This window comes from Scyliorhinus torazame, chromosome 7 (genome assembly GCF_047496885.1).
Source record: "Scyliorhinus torazame isolate Kashiwa2021f chromosome 7, sScyTor2.1, whole genome shotgun sequence".
Classification (NCBI taxonomy): Eukaryota; Metazoa; Chordata; class Chondrichthyes; order Carcharhiniformes; family Scyliorhinidae; genus Scyliorhinus; species Scyliorhinus torazame.
The window spans coordinates 266427417-266449813 of NC_092713.1; the positions used below are offsets into that span (position 1 = coordinate 266427417).

The 22397-nt window shown below is 46.0% G+C and overlaps 1 protein-coding gene across 3 annotated transcripts in view; it reads right to left on the bottom strand.

The window, feature by feature from the left end:
• Positions 1-22397, bottom strand: part of sec24a (SEC24 homolog A, COPII coat complex component) — a 101430-nt gene that overhangs the window by 71511 nt on the left and 7522 nt on the right. For 2 of the 3 annotated variants that reach the window (XM_072512411.1, XM_072512414.1), the window contains exon 3: positions 4835-5011. In XM_072512411.1, coding sequence (XP_072368512.1) covers positions 4835-5011 — 177 coding nt within the window. The remainder of the gene's footprint in view (positions 1-4834; positions 5012-22397) is intronic. The other variant, XM_072512413.1, reaches the window with a different exon arrangement.

Genomic DNA, 22397 nt, shown 5'->3' on the forward strand with positions numbered 1-22397 from the left:
GCCAGCAACCTGCTCGCCTTCTCCCCATACTCATACTGTACACCCTGTGCCTTCCTCCACTGTGCTTCTGCAGTACCCGTTGTCAGCAAGTCAAATTCTACGTGTAACCTTTGCCTTTCCCTGTACAGTCCCTCCTCCGGTGCCTCCGCATATTGCCTGTCCACCCTCAAAAGTTCTTGCAGCAACCGCTCCCATTCCCTACTCTCCTGCTTTCCTTTATGTGCCCTTATTGATATCAGCTCCCCTCTAACCACTGCCTTCAGCGCCTCCCAGACCACTCCCACCTGGACCTCCCCGTTATCATTGAGTTCCAAGTATTTTTCAATGCACCCCCTCACCCTTAAACACACCCCTTCATCTGCCATTAGTCCCATGTCCATTCTCCAGGGTGGACGCCCTTCTGTTTCCTCCCCTATCTCCAAGTCTACCCAATGTGGAGCGTGATCCGAAATGGCTATAGCCGTATACTCCGTCCCCCTCACCTTCGGGATCAACGCCCTTCCCAAGACAAAAAAGTCTATTCGCGAATAAACTTTGTGGACCTGGGAGAAAAACGAGAACTCCTTACTCCTAGGTCTGCTAAATCTCCACGGGTCTACTCCTCCCATCTGCTCCATAAAATCTTTAAGCACCTTGGCTACAGCCTGCCTCCTTCCAGTCCTGGATCTCGACCTGTCCAGCCCTGGCTCCAGCACCGTATTAAAATCTCCCCCCATTACCAGCTTTCCCACCTCTAGGTCCGGGATGCATCCTAGCATGCACCTCATAAAATTGGCATCATCCCAGTTTGGGGCATATACGTTTACCAAGACCACCGCCTCCCCCTGTAATTTGCCACTCACCATCACGTATCTGCCCCCGCTATCCGCCACTATGGTCTTTGCCTCAAACATAACCCGCTTCCCCACTAGTATTGCCACCCCCCTGTTTTTCGCATCTAGCCCCGAATGAAACACCTGCCCCACCCATCCTTTGCGTAGTCTAACCTGGTCTATAAGTTTCAAGTGCGTCTCTTGTAACATAACCACGTCTGCCTTAAGTTTCTTATGGTGTGCGAGTACTCGTGCCCTCTTTATCGGCCCGTTCAGCCCTCTCACATTCCACGTGATCAACCGGGTTGGGGGGCTTTTTACCCCCCCCCCCCCCCCCCCCTCCTTGTCGATTAGCCATCCCCTTTTTCCAGCTCCTCACCCGGTTCCCACGCAGCTGTGTCCCCCCCAGGCGGCGCCCCCCCCCCGCCCACCCCACCCCATTCCAGCTCCCCCTCCCCAGCAGCAGCAACCCAGTAACTCCCCCCTCCCACTAGATCCCCCACTAGCGTAGTTACACCCCCCATGTTGCTCCCAGAAGTCAGCAAACTCTGGCCGACCTCGGCTTCCCCCCGTGACCTCGGCTCGCACCGTGCGACGCCCCCTCCTTCCTGCTTCCCTATTCTCGCCATGATTATCATAGCACGGGAACAAAGCCCGCGCTTCCCTTTTGGCCCCGCCCCCCATGGCCAAAGCCCCATCTCCTCCACCTCCCTTCCTCCCTCCACCACCACCTGTGGAAGAGAGAAAAGTTACCGCATCGCAGGATTAATAACATAAGACTCATCTTTCCCCCCCTTTTTCCCCCCTCTTCGCCCCCCATACTCGCCTCACCACTTTGTTTCAAACGTTCTTTTTTAGTAACCCGCTTATTCCAGTTTTTCTTCCACAATAAAAGTCCACGCCTCATCCGCCGTCTCAAAGTAATGGTGCCTCCCTTGATATGTGACCCACAGTCTTGCCGGTTGTAGCATTCCAAATTTTATCTTCTTTTTGTGGAGCACCGCCTTGGCCCGATTAAAGCTCGCCCTCCTTCTCGCCACCTCCGCACTCCAGTCTTGATATACGCGGATCACCGCGTTCTCCCATCTACTGCTCCGAGTTTTCTTTGCCCATCTAAGGACCATCTCTTTGTCCTTAAAACGGAGGAATCTCACCACTATGGCTCTGGGAATTTCTCCTGCTCTCGGTCCTCGCGCCATCATTCGGTATGCTCCCTCCACCTCCAGCGGACCCGCCGGGGCCTCCGCTCCCATTAACGAGTGCAGCATCGTGCTCACATATGCCCCGACGTCTGCTCCTTCTACACCTTCAGGAAGACCAAGAATCCTTAAATTATTCCTCCTCGCGTTATTCTCCAGCACCTCCAATCTTTCCACACATCGTTTATGGTGTGCCTCGTGCATCTCCGTCTTCACCACCAGGCCCTGTATATCGTCCTCGTTCTCGGCAGCCTTTGCCTTCACGACCCGAAGCTCCCGCTCCTGGGTCTTTTGCTCATCCGTTAGCCCTTCGATCGCCTGTAATATCGGGGCCAACAGCTCCTTCTTCATCTCCTTTTTCAGCTCTTCCACGCAGCGTTTCAAAAACTCGTGTTGTTCAGGGCCCCATATTAAACTGCCACCTTCCGACGCCATCTTGGTTTTTGCTTGCCTTCCTTGCCGCTGCTCTAAAGGATCCACCGCAATCCGGCCACTTTACTCTCCTTTTTCCATCCGTATCCAGGGGGGATTCCCTTCTGGTTTACCGCACAGTGCTTTTAGCCGTTAAAATTGCCGTTGGGGCTCCTATTAAGAGCCCAAAAGTCTGTTCCACCGGGAGCTGCCGAAACGTGCGACTTAGCTGGTCATCGTCGCACCCGGAAGTCCGTAAAACAAACTTTCTTAACAACACTGTATTAAACTACATTCAACAGCACAGACATAGAGCGTGCAATTACCAGTTAACAATGCTTAACAATAAAATGAAACACTAACTCCTAACTGCTACCTTCTTTATCTCCAATCAAGCAAAACCCATCACAGGTCAAAACCCACTTTTAAAAGAAGTTAGCAAACACAGGATTACTCGCCAGCCTCTTGATAAAGAATTCCTTTTAAATAACTGCCTGCAGAGTCTTGACGGTGTCAGACTACTGCTTAACCTGACAGCCTTTTGAAGAAACTATTGTTCAGCTCTCAACTATCAGAGCACTAAACTAACTGCCACAGACTGGCCACTCCCATTACTACGCCTTCTTTATCATACTCAAATCCCATAACCAAATTGCTTCAATTTAACACAATGTCTCTAATTATCTACTCTCCAGAAATCATAACATTCAGCCTCCCTTTTTAAATTTAAAAGTTTGGGTTAAAGTAACAATGATCCTACTTTTATGACATCTTAATTGCACCTTCTGCACCTGTCTTTTTTTTTAAAAACAGGACGTTTAAAAACATTACTGCGGCAGATATATACAAATCCTAATCCAGGCTTTTAAACCATTCATGCGTCAGATACTTGTAATGCAATATAAAATAAATTCCTACATCCATCACATTATGTTTACATATTTTGAAACTGCAGCCTTTAATTCATATTCTAGCTGCACTTGGAAACATAATACTGGGCAAGTAATAAAGATCAAATGACAAGGATTCTAGTGTTCATTCCAAAACTTCTAAACAGGTTTCACTTTTGATTTTAAGTAGTAATCATTTCTGTATAAAATTTAAGCCACCAAGACAGGGTTCCAGCTGAAAATAAGTTCTTCTTCAATTGAAGAATGCAATAATCATTCCTGCAGTCCATAATAATGTTCACAACTCCAATTAATGGAACTCGGATCAGGCAAAGACTAATTTGGTCATCGCTAGGATTGAGAGCTCCATTGGTTCACACCATACAAATCTAAACAGGCCTATCTCAACTGAATATTTTAAATAATATGCATGTTGCACATTCCATATATAGATATATTTAATTTAGTTCAATTCACTCTGCTAGTCTATGGTCATAAGGATTCACATAACCAACTAGTTTGGTATGTTAAAATTTGTGCCACAGAAATTTTCCCGTTGCTCTTCAAAATGCTGTGCTGAACTTTTTAATCTTATAATCATCAGTTCCTTGCCCAAGTACCATCATAGTTGGAATGTCAGCAAGTGGATGTTCCAGATTTAGAACAATGCATGATAGAATGGAATATTCTATAGTACCCAATTATTTTTTCCAATTAAGGGGCAATTTAGTGTGGCCAATCCACCTACCCTGCACATCTTTGGGTTGTGGTGGTGTGACCCACGCAGACACAGGGAGAATGTGCAAACTCCACACGGACAGTGAACCAGAGCCGGGATCGAACCCGGGTCCTAACCCGGGTCCTCAGCGCCGTGACAATGCTAACCACTGTGCCACCATGCTGCCCAGAATGGATTATTCTGATTACATTTTTGTGTTAAAAAACAATTTAGGTGAATTGGCCATACTAAATTGTCCCTTAATTGGAAAAAATTAAGAATTTGATACTCTAAATTTATTTATTTTAAAAGCAGATGAGCTAAGATAGCAGCAGTCAGGTGATGTTACAAAGGGAGAAACAGGTAGCATGAATGAAGCATTGGAAGTTCATCTCAATCAAATGTGATCGCAAGGTTGCAGCTTTACTGTTGCCAAATAGAGGGATGAAGTTAGAAGTTAGGAAACGTAGTTTAAATATAAACTTGTTATTTTTCTATAGAATAGCATTCTACAATCTAACATATAGGCAAATTCATCTTCTACTTGCAAATCTTAAACACACAAGCCCTATAAAACATTTTCAAACCAGAAATATATCATTCAGAACTATTTTCAAATGTGACAATTCTACCATTTAACAGTTTGAAGTATTAAACTTTTCCTGGTCTGAGGTACATATTTAATGCTAGCGCACATTTATGCTGTAGACAACTTGGCATCATGGAACAGTTACATGTTCCATGATGTACCAACATGCTAAATTTAAAATAGAAATTAATGATTATGTCTAGTAGAAATGTTACCTTCAGAGTCTCTTAAAAGATTTTGAGTGAGTGGTGCATCATGATTAGTGGTTACCACAGGATGCGTTGGTCTGATCAAAGGAGGACCTCCACTTGATGGTGGGGGACCCAAGGGTGTCCTGCCAGGCTGATACATCTGATTTAATGGCTGGTTAACTGGTAGCGGACTTGATCCTACTGAAACATTGAAATAATACAATAAATCAAAACTTTTGTTTACTCATAAAAGCTTAGAATTACATTACTCATAAAAGCTTAGAATTACATTATCTGAAATGTATTGCATTGAAATGTTGTACAACAAGAATGGAACCTCAAAGACAATGTTTAAACAAGCTCAGTACATACATACTGGAATAAAAAAAACCTGGTACAGCAAATAGCTCAACATTGCTATATATCACAAGGGCAAGTTGAACTTGGGAAAATTTTGTCCTCATTACAAAAAACTGTGTCCATTAAAACCACAGATTATATTGCGCACTGATTTTTAAAATGTAAATTGATCGGAATGAGTAAAAATCAGATAATCAAATTCAATCTTTTTAAAACAGGCCACTGGAGCAGCCAAATTAATCCAATGAGGTGAATTGCAAAAGGAAAAACCTTCAAGATACTGGTTTATTTTTGTACTTCTTTGCTCCATCACCTGGATGGATCCCAGCCATACTGGTGATGCCAATAGCAATACTTTCAGGAGTTGATATTAGAGTTGACGATCAACTCATCCTTGTCATGCATTTTCAAAAACCTGTGCAGCAATACTAGATTCTCCAAGGCACAACAGCTATAATAGTCAAATCCAAACTTGGAACAAAATCAAAGCAAATTCCAGTCAGATAACTGCCCAACTGAGCTTTGATATTCTAAGCACAGCATGACATTCTATTGCAATAAGATATTTTATTCACTACCAAGCAGCCAAGTACATGATGAAACTTTGTGTGTCTGCAATACCATTGGGTCTTCAATACATTTCTTCTTTATCTATTCAAATGAGAAATACTTTCTATCAAATATATATTGTCCTTACTCTTTTCCTGCACCTGCCATCCCAGAATTAACTGCGTTCCTGAAATCAGCACCCACGGTCAACTCCAATCAACCCTAATTCACCCAAACTCAGTCCCAGGAAATAACCCATGTGACATGGAGAGATCCAACAGTTTTCATACAAAACCTCCAATACACAAGATTAAATAAAAATCCGTAATCCAATCTACAACAGTTTCAAAAGATTTCTCGACAAAATATTTTTAAAATTCACTGGACCCCAGATGTATCCAAATTTCAGTCTTCAATCGCAAAAAGTGCGCTACTGCCTTGAAGCATCTTACATTAGGATTGTGCCCATTACTGCCTAACATCTAATCACAGGGCATGATTGTGCAACCCACTGGTGTAACAGGAGCACCCTACGGTCTAAATTAGTGTTTTTTGCACATGCCTTAGTGTGTCACAAAGCTTTCTGAACATTGACACAAGACCACACATGACATTGGTAATTGTGAATTATTAAGCTTCTTTATTTCACAGCATGTGTCAAGCAGAGTGACAATAATCAGGCTCATAAATCAGTTAAAAATTCTCACATAACAGTACACTTCTTAACCTCAGTTTCTTGTTTGACTTTACACTTCAAACATTTCTAACCCTTTGAATCTGATGAAAGCTTACCCAGTGGAAAGGCGAGGAGGAGAATACTGTGCTCAACTGTAACAAAGGCTGTAGACAGGTCGCGACAGATGAGGGGGAGAGACTGCCGTTGTCATAAAAGTCACAAATTACATGAATGTGATTATGAGTGTTGTTTTGGTACTGTGACAAGAGTAGAAACTTGACTGGAGAGATTGAAACATGGAATTCCAGAGAAGATGGGAAAGCTGTTCCAGTACAGCTACAACATTGGTATCTACCTGATAATGTGGAAAATTACCCAGCTATGTCCCAGCCACAAATTTCCACCCTAGCAGTCTACTCTCGATCACCAGCTAAGTATGGAAGGTGTCAACGACAGTGCTACCAAACAGTCAAAATCCTGGAACGCCCTTCTCCAAACAGCACAGTGGGTGTATCTGCACATATCCTGCAAGAAAGCCCAAGAAAGTGATTCATCACCACCTTCTCAACAGCAGTGAAGCGGTGAATGCCCAATGCCAATTTTTAAAATTTTGTTTTGGAGGTGACAACAAGTGCAAGGATTGGAGTGTACGGAGGTTGGAGAAGGTACAGCAGTTTGCAATTCAAAGGGGATTCAAAGGTTGCACCCCCGCCCCCAAAGAGACAGATTTAAAAGTAAGAGGGCCAGCATCTGAAGAGAGAACTGTTACCAATATCAGCTAACATGGGACTAGGTGGGAAATTGGGTGACAAGGATTTTAGTGGGAATAGAATGGAGGGAACAGGAGGCTCGCATGCCCACTCTTGTCCAAAGCAGAAATAGGATAGAAACAAGAGGAAGATACAAATTCACAGTTAGGATAGGGAGAACATTAGAGGAAGTCAGGCCAGGTGGGCTAGTGGAAGAGACAGATACGGCAGAGGAAGCCGATTGCATGGTCTCAATCTTAGTTACAAAGAATTTGTGAACCCCTCACACCTGCTGTTGGAAGTAAGGGAAGAGGGGTCAGGGGAAAGAAAATCAAAGAGGTGGCAAAGTTAGAAGCCAGGTGTTATATTTGCAACCCAGGATGATCCTAGAAGAGTGAGCAGTCTGAGCAGACAAGAGCGTTGCCCAAGCATATGTTAAGTGTTCCAACCAGACCTGCTGCTAGATGGCTAAACCAGTTTTCCACCAAATCCTTTTAGATCGGTGTCTCATGGACTGAGGGCTGTGCTGGGAAATGGTCCAGGTGAGAGAGGCTAATGGTTTTACTGGGGACTGTAGCCAAAGTGGAGGTGAAAGTGCAGATGAACAAAATCAGAGGCTAGACAAATAAGATATTTATCTCAGTGATAATCATAGAATCCTTACAGTGCAGAAGGAAGCCATTCGGCCCATCAAGTCTACCCTCTGAACGAACACCCGACCTCGGCCCACTCCCTCACCCTATCCCTGTCACCCCATAACTTCATCTTTGGACACCAAGGGACAATTTAGAATGGCCAATCCACCCAACCGGCACATCTTTGGACAGTGGGAGGAAAACCGAGCACCTGGAGGAAACCCAAGCAGAATATGGGAGAACGTGCAAGCTGCACACCAAGGCCAAGGCTAGGTCCCTGGTGCTGCGAGGCAGCAGTGCTAACCATTGTGCCAACCGTGACACTATAACATGTTTATCATACAAGTATAGAACAATGAATCTGAAAAAGGAGATGAGAGGCCTGGAACAAGGGGAAGAGCTCAAAGGAGAAAGCAAGTAGAGAGTCAGGTCAAGGTATAATTTGGCGATAAGCACCAAACCATCAATCCAATGGTCTTGACAGAGCAAGGGGTGGAGGATGGAGCCTGGAAGGGATGTTTCTTTCAAGGGGAAAAGTCTCATTACCCCTCAACCACATTTCGGATAAGGTCATGATGGTGATACTTTCCATCCATGAACATTGAGGGTGATTGTACTTCATTCATAAATGAACACACATTGCAGAATGAGGTGCTTGCAGGGGTTGGAGAGCTGATCACTGGCAGAGTCCACAGGGTCAGCAGTGGGGGTAGGGGTGGGGAGGGGAGAATAATTAGGCAGGAGGAATATTGGCAAGATTAGTCCTCATCGGGCACAATGGGCAGGAACATCAACACTGGAGTGGGGTGAGTCAATTAAGGTTGTTGCTCAAATTGAGCCAGTACTCAGTGCCTCAATGAGTCTATTGAAAAATACCAAGAGAGGCACAGTGGGAAGCTGCAAAGGATTGTCAAACAGATATTCAATCCTTGAACAGCAGCATGAAAAAAAGTCAGGAATTACTGAAGAATTGGGATAGGGAATCGGAAGAGCACAGTACCTAAAAATAGAGAAGTGAAAGGAGGCATGACAATAGAAGAGTCCAGGAGGGGGTAAAGAGAAAAGTTAACGAGATAATCCACTCAATTCAACACCATTCTACTTGTGTTAGATGTCTTATGGGAAGCTAATTTGAATGTTCTATTCAGTTTCTCCAGCTTCATAGCTACTTTTAAAGCAAGCAGAATCCGAAACTGCTCACTGAAGTGGCAAGTCAATGATGGGATCACTGGTTTATTTTTGTCTTTCCTCCCCAGGAATCAACTTGCACTGAGATGGGTTTCATATAGTCCTATGATGCAAATCAATGGCTATGCTATGATTTTTAAAGTGTCCCTTCATGTTTGAGTCAAGAAGTGGAAATAATGGGCAATAACATACTCCAGTTGGGCAACCCAGTGTCACTTCTAGGTCAGGTACGCCGTAACTAGATACACACATGCCCCAAATTCTCTACAGGCGGTGGTACCATGTTAAAGTATATTGTAACGCTTCACCCAAATATTAGGTGGGAATGCTGCACACAAGTGCAATATAGAGCCATACAGGCTAAGAAAATCTTGGCTTCAATCTCTAGTTAGTGAAGTAGTAGTGGTGGAAATGTTTAAAATGTTCCCAATCCAGGTGAAAGGATGCAGGGAAGACAGCAGCTTGTGCAGGGAGACCTGTCACATCTAATCAGCATTACCATTGCAAGTGAGGAAAAACTATGTTGACAAATGGAATAAAAACCTGCAACTGACAGAGATGTCTAGGCTTGCATAATTAAGATGCATGCCCTTTTACAGGATATGTCCACGCACTACTTAGGTTTGCTGCACATTTTACATACAGAAAAATTAATTGCAGTCCTTAATTTAGCAAGTACATTCAGAGGGGCAATTTGTCTCCCTGGTGTGCAGGCAAAACCATAAACATCATTTCCTTGCACCTTCGCCACGTGTCTGCATGGGTCTCACTCCCACAAACCAAAGATGTGTATGTGGAGGAAGAGCGGGGATCGCGACTTGTTCCCCAAGGAGCATCCTGAAAGCCGAAGGGCTCAAAGCGCACGGAGAGGAAAGGAGAAAAATTTATCTTTGTGTTTTTTCTGTCTCCTGAAAACTTGAAGGAAGCAGTGGGGGCGGAGCCAAACGGAGGCCGAGGCAGCGGGCCCGAAGCCAGGGCACGACGTAGGTGAGGTGTCCCACATCGGATGGCTCCCGCCTAGAATACGGCAAGAAGACTGAAGCCCGGTCACAGGGAAATACTGGAGGTATACAGAAACAAAGAGGAGAAAGAAGTTTTAAAGAAATTTGACATTGAAGGAGGAAGAGTGGGAAAAAAAGAAAAATAATAAGCCGTTAAAGGATGCGAAAAGCGGCGTTGAGGAAGGGAGGAAACACGGGCTCGCCGTTGAATGAGAAGATGAGCAAAAGTGCTGACAAGATGGCGAAGGCCGGACCGCATGGTGGGGCCGCACTACTTACAGTGGAGAAGATGACCGAGGTGATGGAGGTGGAGCTGGAAAAGCAGTTTGTGAGGCACATGGAGGCTTTAAGGAAGGAGATGGCAGTCATACTGAAGTCATTGGTGGAGGAGGCAATCGCCCCAGTGAGAGTACCTGTGGCAAAGACATCGTCCGAGGTGAGAGAGCTGGGCGAGAAGATGAAGGAAGTGGAGGAGGCTGTGGCGCAGCACAGCGACCAGCTAACATCTATGGGGGACGAGCTGCGGAGGGCGGTGGAGGTCAACAACAAAGGGCTCCGAGCAAAGATCGAGCACTTGGAGAACCGCTCGAGGCAGCACAATCTAAGAATTGTGGGCTTGCCCGAAGGGATAGAGGGTCCAAGGCCAACAGAGTACTTCGCTAAGAAGTTGGCGGAGCTGAGGTGGGAGGGTGAGAACCCCTCTCGGTACGAACTTGACCGAGCTCATCGGTCATTGAGACGGAAGCCCAAAGTGAATGAGCCGCCAAGAGCAGTAATCATCGGTTTCCCTAAGTGCTGCATGAAGGAGGTGGTGTTAAGCTGGGCGAAACAAAAGCGCAAGGTACAGTGGGATGGTGCCGGAGTTCGGATCTACCAGGACTTGACGGTGGAGTTGGCAAAAAGACGAGCGGCGTTTGGGCGAGTGAAGGCGGCACTGTACAAAAAGGGGGTGCGATTTGGTATGGTATACCCGGCGAAGCTGAGGGTGACGTATGGTGCCAAAGACTTTTATTTTGAGACAGCGGAGGCGGCTGATGACAGAAGGCTTGGGACAGACGTGAAGAGCGGAGCTGGAAGAGAGGCTGTGGACTGATTGGGGAGCTGGAAAATGTATAAATGTTATAACTTTCTTTTTACTGACGTGTATTGTAATTTACTTCTCTTCACATTGTTACAGAGTTAAAGTTATTAGTTGGGTTGATTGGCATTCTGTGTTGCGACGGTTATATCTTTGTTTAGGGAATTGTATGGGTTGGATTGGTGTTTCTGTTTTTGCTTTCTCTGGGACTGGGTGGGAGGGGACGGTATATCTTGGTGGGGGGAGCCACCCGTGCTAGCTAACTAAAGTCGGCTAGTGAACAGAGGTGAGGTGAGGGGGTGGGGGGATTGATGCTGGGAGATGTTTTTTCGAGAAGAAATGTAGGGGTGGGTTTTGGGAGCCGGTGGTATGATGATGGTGGACAAGACGGGGGGGGGGGGGGGGGTGTGAGAGACCCCCAGTTAGGATAGTCACGTGGAACGTGAGGGGGTTAGGAGGTCCGGTCAAGATATCAAGGGTGCTTGCGCATCTTAAAAGTTTGAAGGCCGGTGTGGCAATGCTGCAGGAAACTCACTTGAGGGTGAAGGACCAGGTGAGACTTAAAAAGGGCTGGGTTAGTCAGGTGTTTCACTCTGGACTTTACGGAAGGGCTGAAGGGGTAGCGGTAATGGTCAGCAAAAGAGTACGCTTCCAGATGGAGATGGTGGTGGCAGATCAGGGGAGTAAGTATGTGATTGTGACAAGGGGGCTGGAGGGGAGGTTAGTGGTGCTGTTAAGTGTATATGGTCCCAATTGGGATGATGTGGGATTCGCAAAGGTGTTTGAGGCCATCCCCGACTTGGACACACTCGAACAGATAGTGGGGGGGGGGGGGGGACTGGAACTTGGTGCAAGAGCCAAGGTTGGACAGGTCACGGCCACGCTTGCTGGTCCCATCGGGGGGGGGCAAAGGCGTTAGCTGGGCTAATGGTGGAAATGGGGGGGGGGGGGGGGGCTTTGGAGGTTTCTGCACCCGAGGGAGTGGGAATACTCGTTTTCTCAGCAGTCCATAAGGTATATTCGCAGATCGACTTTTTCCTGGTGGGGAAGGCTTTGTTGGCTGGGGTTAAGGGGTCAGAATACTCGGCAATTGCAGTGTCAGATCATGCTCCGCATTGGGTGGATATGGTGCTGGAGAAGGGGGTAGCGCAGAGGCCGGGGTGGAAATTGGATGTGGGACTTGTTCCGTGACAAAATTGAAAAGGTAATTAAGGAATATGTAAGTTTCAACTGTACATGTGAGGTGTCGAAGGTGGTCGTCTGGGAGGCTCTAAAAGGCGGTTGTGAGGGGGGAGGTGATCTCATTTAAGGCCAGGGTGGACAAAGAGGAGTGGTTGGAGCGGCAGAGGGTAATAGATGAGATGTTGAAAATGAAAAATGAAAATCACTTATTGTCACAAGTAGGCTTCAAATGAAGTTACTGTGAAAAGCCCCTAGTCGCCACATTCTGGCACCTGTTCGGGGAGGCTGGAGGTAGATAGGAGTTATGCAGAGGATGGGGACCCAGCAAAGCTGGATAAGAGGAAGGAACTACAGGCGAGCTTTGACCGACTGTCTACCAGGAAGACGGTCGCCAATTGAGACGAGCAAGGGGTGCAATTTACGAACATGGAGATAAGGCAGGTCTATTGGCAGGTCAGCTCCGGAGGGAAGCAGCGGCAAGGGAAATTGTGCAGGTGAGGGATAGGGCAGAGAAGTTGGTGGTGGCGCCGGATCTGATTAACAAGATTTTTGAGGAATTTTATGAGAGGTTGTACAGCTCAGAGCCACACGGGGAGATCGTGAGATGCAGGAATTTCTAGATGGGTTGGAGTACCCGAGGTTAGGGGAGGGGGACAGGGCTACATTGGAAGGAGTGATAGTGGAGCAGGAGATAAAGGATGCGATTGGGAGGATGCAGTCGGGGAAGGTGGCAGGGCCGGATGGGTTTCCGGTGGAATATTATAAAAAATTCAAGGATAAGCTGGCACCCCTGATGGTGGGAATGCTTGAAGAGGCGATAGGGAAGGGGGTGTTGCCACAAACCTTGGGACAGGCATCGATTTCCCTGTTGCTAAAAAAAGATAAGGATTCGACGGAGTGTGGGTCGTATAGGCCCATATCACTTCTGAATGTAGACGCAAAAGTATTAGCGAAGGTACTGGCGGGTAGGCTGGAAGAGTGCCTCCTGAAGGTGATAGGTGAAGATCAGACGTGGTTCGTGAGAGGGAGGCAGCTCTTTTCCTACATTGGAAGGGTATTGAATGTCGTTATTGCACCGGCAGAGGGGAAGGAAACAGGGGTGGTTGTGGCATTGGACGCTGAGAAGGCGTTTGACCGGGTGGAATGGGGGTACTTGATGGCAGTTCTGGAGCGGTTTGGGATTGGACCAAGATTTGTGAATTGGGTAAAGCTACTATCTAAGGAGCCGAGGGAGAGTGTCCGCACAAACAACATCAGCTCGAGATACTTTTCTCTCCACCGTGAGACTAGGCAGGGATGTCCTATGTCCCCCCCTGCTGTTTGCACTCGCGATTGAGCCGTTGGCTATCGCATTAAGTAGTTTGGGGGTATGGAAAGGAACAGTGCAGGGGGGGGGGGGGGGGGGGGGGGGGGGGGGGGTGATAGAGCATAGGGTGTCCTTAACTTGCTGTTATACGTGTTGGAACCGAGTGTGTCGATAAAGGGAATATTGGGGCTGCTTGGAGTGTTTTAGTCTTTCTCAGGGTACGAGCTGAATCTAGACAAGAGTGAGTATTTTGTGGTAGCTCAGCCGGGTGTGGGGGGGGCTGCCATTCCTTGGGCAGGGACTCACTTTAGGTACCTGGGGTGCAGGTTGCCCGGGGGTGGGGGGGGCTCCGCAGGTACATTTCTAGTTTGGTGGGAAGAGTAAAAGCTGATCTGGCAAGGTGGGGTGGTCTCCCTCTGTCACTGGCGGGACGGGTACAGGCGGTTAAAATGAATGTGTTGCCACGATTTCTGTTTATTTTTCAATGCCTGCCGAATTTCCGGCCAAAGGCTTTTTTCAGAGAGATTGAGGGAAGTATTACGTCGTTCATATGGGGAGGGAAGGTGGCCAGAGTTAGAAAGGTGCAACTACAGAGGGGAAGGCAAGCAGGGGGTTTGGATCTTCCGAACCTGATGTATTACTACTGGGCGGCGAATGTGGAGAAGGTGTGGAGCTGGGTCAGAGGGGTTGATTCCCAGTGGGTCAGAATGGAGGAGAGTTTGTGCAGGGGGTCGGGATTGAAAGCACTAGCAACAGCGCCGCTTCCAATAGCCCTGGGGAAGTACTCAGGGAGTCCGGTAATAATAGCTTCATTGAGAATTTGGAGGCAGTTTCGCCAACACTTCGGGTTGGGGGCAGGGTCAAGGGAAATGTCGATTCGGGGGAACCACAGATTTGAGCCAGGGAGGTGGGATGGAAATTTTCAGAAATGGGAGGAGAAGGGGATTAAGACACTGAAAGATTTGTTTTTTAGGGGTCCGTTTGCAGGATTGATGGAGCTGGAAGCGAAATATGGGCTGGTGCAGGGAGAAATGTTTAGATACATGCAGGTTTGAGATTTTGCCAGAAAGGAGATACAGTACTTCCCAGAGCAGCCGGCCAACACATTGCTGGAGGAGGTGCTGACGACAGGGGGACTGGAGAAGTGGGTAGTGTCAGCAGTCTGGGGAGCTATTTTGGAAGAGGAGAAGGCACCACTGGAAGGGATCAAAGCAAAGTGGGAGGAAGAGTTAGAACATAGAACATAGAACAATACAGCGCAGTACAGGCCCTTCGGCCCACGATGTTGCACCGAAACAAAAGCCATCCAACCTACACTATGCCATTATCATCCATATGTTTATCCAATAAACTTTTAAATGCCCTCAATGTTGGCGAGTTCACTACTGTAGCAGGTAGGGCATTCCACGGCCTCACTACTCTTTGCGTGAAGAACCTACCTCTGACCTCTGTCCTATATCTATTACCCCTCAGTTTAAAGTTATGTCCCCTCGTGCCAGCCATATCCATCCGCGGGAGAAGGCTCTCACTGTCCACCCTATCCAACCCCCTGATCATTTTGTATGCCTCTATTAAGTCTCCTCTTAACCTTCTTCTCTCCAACGAAAACAACCTCAAGTCCATCAGCCTTTCCTCGTAAGATTTTCCCTCCATACCAGGCAACATCCTGGTAAATCTCCTCTGCACCCGCTCCAAAGCCTCCACGTCCTTCCTATAATGCGGTGACCAGAACTGTACGCAATACTCCAAATGCGGCCTTACCAGAGTTCTGTACAGCTGCAACATGACCTCCCGACTCCGGAACTCAATCCCTCTACCAATAAAGGCCAACACTCCATAGGCCTTCTTCACAACCCTATCAACCTGGGTGGCAACTTTCAGGGATCTATGTACATGGACACCTAGATCCCTCTGCTCATCCACACTTTCAAGAACTTTACCATTAGCCAAATATTCCGCATTCCTGTTATTCCTTCCAAAGTGAATCACCTCACACTTCTCTACATTAAACTCCATTTGCCACCTCTCGGCCCAGCTCTGCAGCTTATCTATATCCCTCTGTAATCTGCTACATCCTTCCACACTATCGACAACACCACCGACTTTAGTATCGTCTGCAAATTTACTCACCCACCCTTCTGCGCCTTCCTCTAGGTCATTGATAAAAATGACAAACAGCAACGGCCCCAGAACAGATCCTTGTGGTACTCCACTTGTGACTGTACTCCATTCTGAACATTTCCCATCAACCACCACCCTCTGTCTTCTTTCAGCTAGCCAATTTCTGATCCACATCTCTAAATCACCCTCAATCCCCAGCCTCCGTATTTTTTGCAATAGCCTACCGTGGGGAACCTTATCAAACGCTTTGCTGAAATCCATATACACCACATCAACTGCTCTACCCTCGTCTACCTGTTCAGTCACCTTCTCAAAGAACTCAATAAGGTTTGTGAGGCATGACCTACCCTTCACAAAGCCATGCTGACTATCCCTGATCATATTATTCCTATCTAGATGATTATAAATCTTGTCTCTTATAATCCCCTCCAAGACTTTACCCACTACAGACGTGAGGCTCACCGGCCTATAGTTGCCGGGGTTGTCTCTGCTCCCCTTTTTGAACAAAGGGACCACATTTGCTGTCCTCCAGTCCTCTGGCACTATTCCTGTAGCCAATGATGACATAAAAATCAAAGCCAAAGGTCCAGCAATCTCTTCCCTGGCCTCCCATAGAATCCTAGGATAAATCCCATCAAGTCCCGGGGACTTATCTATTTTCAGCCTGTCCAGAATTGCCAACACCTCTTCCCTACGTACCTCAATGCCATCTATTCTATTAGCCTGGGGCTCAGCATTCTCATCCACAACATTATCTTTTTCCTGAGTGAATACTGACGAAAAATATTCATTTAGTATCTCGCCTATCTCTTCAGACTCCACACACAATTTCCCATCCCTGTCCTTGACTGGTCCTACTCTTTCCCTAGTCATTCGCTTATTCCTGACATACCTATAGAAAGCTTTTGGGTTTTCCTTGATCCTTCCTGCCAAATACTTCTCATGTCCCCTCCTTGCTCGTCTTAGCTCTCTCTTTAGATCCTTCCTCGCTACCTTGTAACTATCCATCGCCCCAACCGAAACTTCACACTTCATCTTCACATAGGCCTCCTTCTTCCTCTTAATAAGAGATTCCACTTCCTTGGTAAACCACGGTTCCCTCGCTCGACGCCTTCCTCCCTGTCTGACCGGTATATACTTATCAAGAACACGCAGTAGCTGATCCTTGAACAAGCCCCACTTATCCAGTGTGCCCAACACTTGCAGCCTACTTCTCCACCTTATCCCCCCCAAGTCACGTCTAATGGCATCATAATTGCCCTTCCCCCAGCTATAACTCTTGCCCTGCGGTGTATACTTATCCCTTTCCATCATTAACGTAAACGTCACCGAATTGTGGTCACTGTCCCCAAAGTGCTCTCCTACCTCCAAATCCAACACCTGGCCTGGTTCATTACCCAAAACCAAATCCAACGTGGCCTCGCCTCTTGTAGGCCTGTCAACATATTGTTTCAGGAAACCCTCCTGCACACACTGTACAAAAAACGACCCATCTATTGTACTCGAACTATATCTTTTCCAGTCAATATTTGGAAAGTTAAAGTCTCCCATAATAACTACCCTGTTACTTTCGCTCATATCCAGAATCATCTTCGCCATCCTTTCCTCTACATCCCTAGAACTATTAGGAGGCCTATAAAAAATTCCCAACAGGGTGACCTCTCCTTTCCTGTTTCTAACTTCAGCCCATACTACCTCGGAAGAAGAGTCCCCATCTAGCATCCTCTCCGCCACCGTAATACTGCTCTTGACTAGCAGCGCCACACCTCCCCCTCTTTTGCCTCCTTCTCTGAGCTTACTAAAACACCTAAACCCCGGAACCTGCAACATCCATTCCTGTCCATGCTCTATCCATGTCTGTTGGGAGAGGATATGGAGGGGGGGGGGTTCTGGTGTGAGGTGCTGCGGAGAATGAATGCCTCCACCTCGTGCGCGAGGTTGGGGCTAATACAGCTGAAGATGGTATACAGGGCACACCTCACGAGGGCGAGGATGAGCCGATTCTTTAAAGGAGTAGAAGATGTGTGTGAACGTTGGGGGGTGCGGAGGCAGATGTTGATCGCCCGAAGGTGGATGATGATGAGTTGGAGGGCAGCATCTCCACCCTGTGCCCTGGCATGGTGGGGATCTGTTGGAATTCTTGACTCTTGAGAAGGTCAAGTTTAAACTGAGGGGAAGGGTTCTACAATTCATGGGCATTATTCATTATGCACCTTCAAGAACTGTATAACATCGAACATTAGTTTGGGGGGGGGGGGGGGGGGGGGGGGGGTGTTAATGGTGGCTATGGGTGATTCCGGATTCCTCTTTGTCAGTTGTTTATGTGAACATGTGGGCGAATGTTTTGGGTTTGGTGGGAGGATGGGATCGTTGTTATGGATATGGGGTATGACATATTTGTTACTGATTGGTTGGTGGGTGTAAATTTGGGAGAAAATGTTCAAAAGGAGGAGAATAAAGAAATATTTAATTAAAAAAACAAAGATGTGCGGAGTAGGTGGATTGGCCACACTAAATTTCCCCTTTAATTGCAAACAAATAATTGGGTACACTAAATATCAAAAAAATAGAAGAGGGAGTGAGAGAGAAGAGAGAGAGAGGGAGAGGGTGTGTGAGTGAGAGATAGAGAAATTGGAGAGAAACAGTAGGGCCCATTAAGGACCACAGCTTTAATTTGCATGTGGAACCAGAGGACATAAGTAGGGTTCTAAATTAATGTATTGGTATTTATTGATGAAATTGCTGGTGTGGGTATAGAAATCAGCGAGCAGTGATAAATTTGAAGAAATTAACATAGACAGATGAGGTTCTGGGTGATCTGGCAGACTTAAAAGTGGACAAATCTCCACGGCCGGATGAAACGTATCCCAGGCTGTTGAGTGTGCAAGGGATGAAATAGCAGGATACCGGCAATAATTTTCCATTTCTCTCTGGCCACAGGATAGTCAATTATTCAAGGAGGAAGGCAGGGATGAACCAGGGAAGTACAGGCCAGTCAGTCCAACCTCAGTGATGGGGAAACTATTGGAAACAATTCTGAGACACAGAATTAATCTGCATTTGGAGAGGCAGGGATCAATCAAGAACTGTCAGCATGGTTTTGTTAAGGGGAGGTCATGACTGACCAACTTAATTGAATTTTTTGAAGCTGTAACCAGAGTGTAGATGAGGACTTGTGTCTTATGACAGTCTACTGGAGTTCAGCAAGGCTTTTGATAACTTCCCACATGGGAAACCGATAGCAAAGGTAAGAACCCATGGGATCCAGGGAAATTGGATCTACAATTGGCCAAGTGGCAGGAAACAGGGGGTGATGGCCGATTAGTGGTTTTTTTGACTGGTGTCCAGTGGGGTTCCGCAAGGATTACTGTTGGGGCCCTTGCTGTTTGTAGTTTATATAAATGATTTAGATATGAATGCAGGAGGGTTGAATCAGTAAGTTTGCAGATGATACAAAAATTGGTGGGATAGTAAATTGTGGAGAGGATAGCCTCGGATTACAGGAGAATATAGACCGGCTGGTCAGATGGGCTGTTAAGTGGCAAATGAAACTCAATCCGGATAAGTGAGGTGATGCACTTGGGCAGGACAAACAAGGCAAGGGAATATATGATAAACGGCAGGTCCCTGAGAAGCATCGAGGATCTGAGCGATCTTGGTGTGCATGTACACTGGTCCCTTAAGGTAGCAGGGCAGGTAGAGACAGTGGTCAAGACATACAGTATACTTGTCTTTATGAACCAAAGCATAGAGTTTAAGAACAGGGGGGTTATGCTGGAACTGTATAAAATGTTGGTTAGGCCACAGCTAGAGTATTGGGTGCATTTCTGGAATCCACATTATAGGACGGATGTGATAGCATTTACCAGGATGTTCCCGGGGCTGGAGAGTGTTAGTTAAGAAGAGATTGGATAGACAGGGTTTGTTTTCCTTGGAGCAGAGGAGACGGGGGGGGGGGGGGGGGGGAGGGGGGAGAAAGAGAGAGAGAGAGAGAGAGAGAGAGAGAGAGAGAGAGAGAGAGAGAGAGAGAGAGAGAGAGAGAGAGAGAGAGAGAGAGGAGAGGAGAGATATGATTGAGATGTATAAAAATGTATGAGGGGCATAGATAGAGTAGACAGGAAGAAACTTTTCCCTTTGGAGGGACCAATGACCAGGGGGCATGGATTTAAGGTAAGGGGCAGGAGGGTGAGAAGATGTGAGAAAAAAACATTTCACTCCGAGGGTGGTGGGACTCTGGAACGCACTGCCTGAAAGGGTGATGCAGGCAGAGACCCTCTAACATTTAAGTAGCACTTAAGATGTGTACTTGCGATGCCAAGGCATACAAAGCTATGGGTCAAGTGCTGGAAAATGGGATTAGAATTGTTAGGTGATTGCATCTGCGCCAGTCAAAAACAATGGGCCGAAGGACCTTTTCCGTGCTGTGCCGAAGGCCGCTAAGACTCTGATGCAAAAATACAACCAATTAGCCCCTTTCACTTATCATTTCAACATGTTAAGCTGCATTTGCCCAGCATCACCATACACTGAAACAGCAAAACTATTATTTTCCCATAAAGATCAGGGTGGAGTGCTCGTGCACAAAATTGCAATGGTATGGCTCTGATAAGATCAGAAATGGCATTCCTCTCCCCCGCCCCCCCCCCCAAAAAAAAACAAGAATAAAAGATGCGTTGGCTATTTTTGAAACACGGATAACTATTTGAACAAAGGTGTGCGCTTCAGTACTTTTTTTTTCAGCCAGCAACAATTAGAATTGCCTAAATAATTAAGTCAAAGGGCATTCTCAATTCAGTTCAATATTCACTCTTTTATGGTTTCTGAAAAGACTTTGTACAAAAGGAGATTCCTGTCCAGATTTGCTGCCTAATGCTCAACAGAATAAAGGTCAATGTTCACCTCCAACAGCAGCATATCCTATGTCAGCTGCTCCCAACCTTTTCCTTTATGCAGACCACAGATCGGCATCAAAGCTTTTGCGGTCCACACACATGCAAGCCATTTTAAACATTATTTTTTAAGCATAGGGATGGTAGTCAGGCTTGTTTTTCGACGGATATCAAAAACTCAACTATTTCTAATAGTTTATTAAGCACACTACAAATACATTATAAACATCCTTGGGTAACATAATTTGCATTGTTAATCACCTGCAGTACTCGCATGGACAGAGGTTGGGAACCTCTGACCTATGTCAAAGAAGCACATATCCAACAACTCACCTTTCGTGAGTAGGTTCGCGTACACTGCAGCACAATCCAACACGGTACAAAGTTATAGACTGCGCAATGTAAGGGATGAACTAGTTATAGTCAGTTCAAGTTTCAATTCCTTTAAATTTCGACGTCTTAAGTGCCTACCAGAAGTACAAAAGAATGTCATTCTGGTCAAATGGGTTTTGTTTCTGTACCTTGCAGAAATCTGTCAAATATCATTTAATTTTTCAGAAAAACCCATTTCCTAAAATCTTTGCAACAATCACCAACTGTTTCTGAACTATATAGCACTGAAAACGTCAGATACTATGGTCAGATTCCATTTAAATTATTGCAAAGACAAACACTTGCTTTAAACAAAAACCTTGGGCCCTCTGCTCCCCAAAGAGCTGGAGCCATGATATTTTCAATTAAAAACACTCCAAGAAACCAAGTTAGCTCAGCCTCTATGTAGTAAATATGTCATTTCCTAATACTGTCTGGGGTACACCCTAAAAAATGGGCACCTGCAAAGTCTTTGAAATCTTTCAAAATATGACGACTTCACTAATGAAAATGGAGTTATTTTCAGAAAATGTGCATTCGTATCAAAGAATAGAGCTAAATGCAAGACAGAAAATATTGATCATAGAATTTAAGATATTAAGCTGGTCATACGGAATGTTCAGCTCCAGATAGACAACAAACTGGGGTAAGAAAAAGAAACAAAACTACAAATGCTGGAAAATTCGGATACACAGAGGGAGAATGTCCAAATTGCCTAACAGCATATCTTTCGGGACTTGTGGGAGGAAACCAGAGCACCCGGAGAAAACCCACGCAGACACAGGGAGAACGTGCAGACTCCGCACAATGAACCCAAGTTGGGAATCGAACTTGGGACCCCAGCGCTGTGAAGCCATAGTGCTAACCACTATGCTACCATGCTACCTGTGAAGTGAACGACAGATCAACACTTATGGGCTCTTATACACTTCAGGAGGTAAAAACTGAAAGATAAATGGGACTGGCAAGAAGAATCAGATATTTCAGCAATTTAATACAAAAACAAAAAATGGTAAATTATACAAAAGTTTATCTTTGGTAATGAAAAATCATTACACTAAAGGTCCAAATATCCTTAAATAATGAAAGGTCAAAGGAAAGCCAAGGCAAGAAAATTGAGGAAAATGTTTAAAAAGCACAATGTATGAAATGGAAAATACTCAACCAAAATGCTCAAAAAGCTACATTTCCTAAGAGAAAAAGCAGGCTCCCAGCGGAGCTCAGGTACAGGCATGGACACCACACTTCTATTCAACATCTCAACATTGCCACTGCCACTTAGTTTCAGACTGGAGGTGGGGAAGGTGGTGCCATTTTAAACTTCTTGTCATAGAATTGTGTAGTACAGGTGGAGCACACTTATCCAAAATCCGCACAGTTCCCAACCCAAGCCGCACATGCACAGTACATTCTGAAATCCCAAAATCCGATACATACTCGGCCCCAAACATTTCCAACCTGTGTTTACACTAATGAGACAG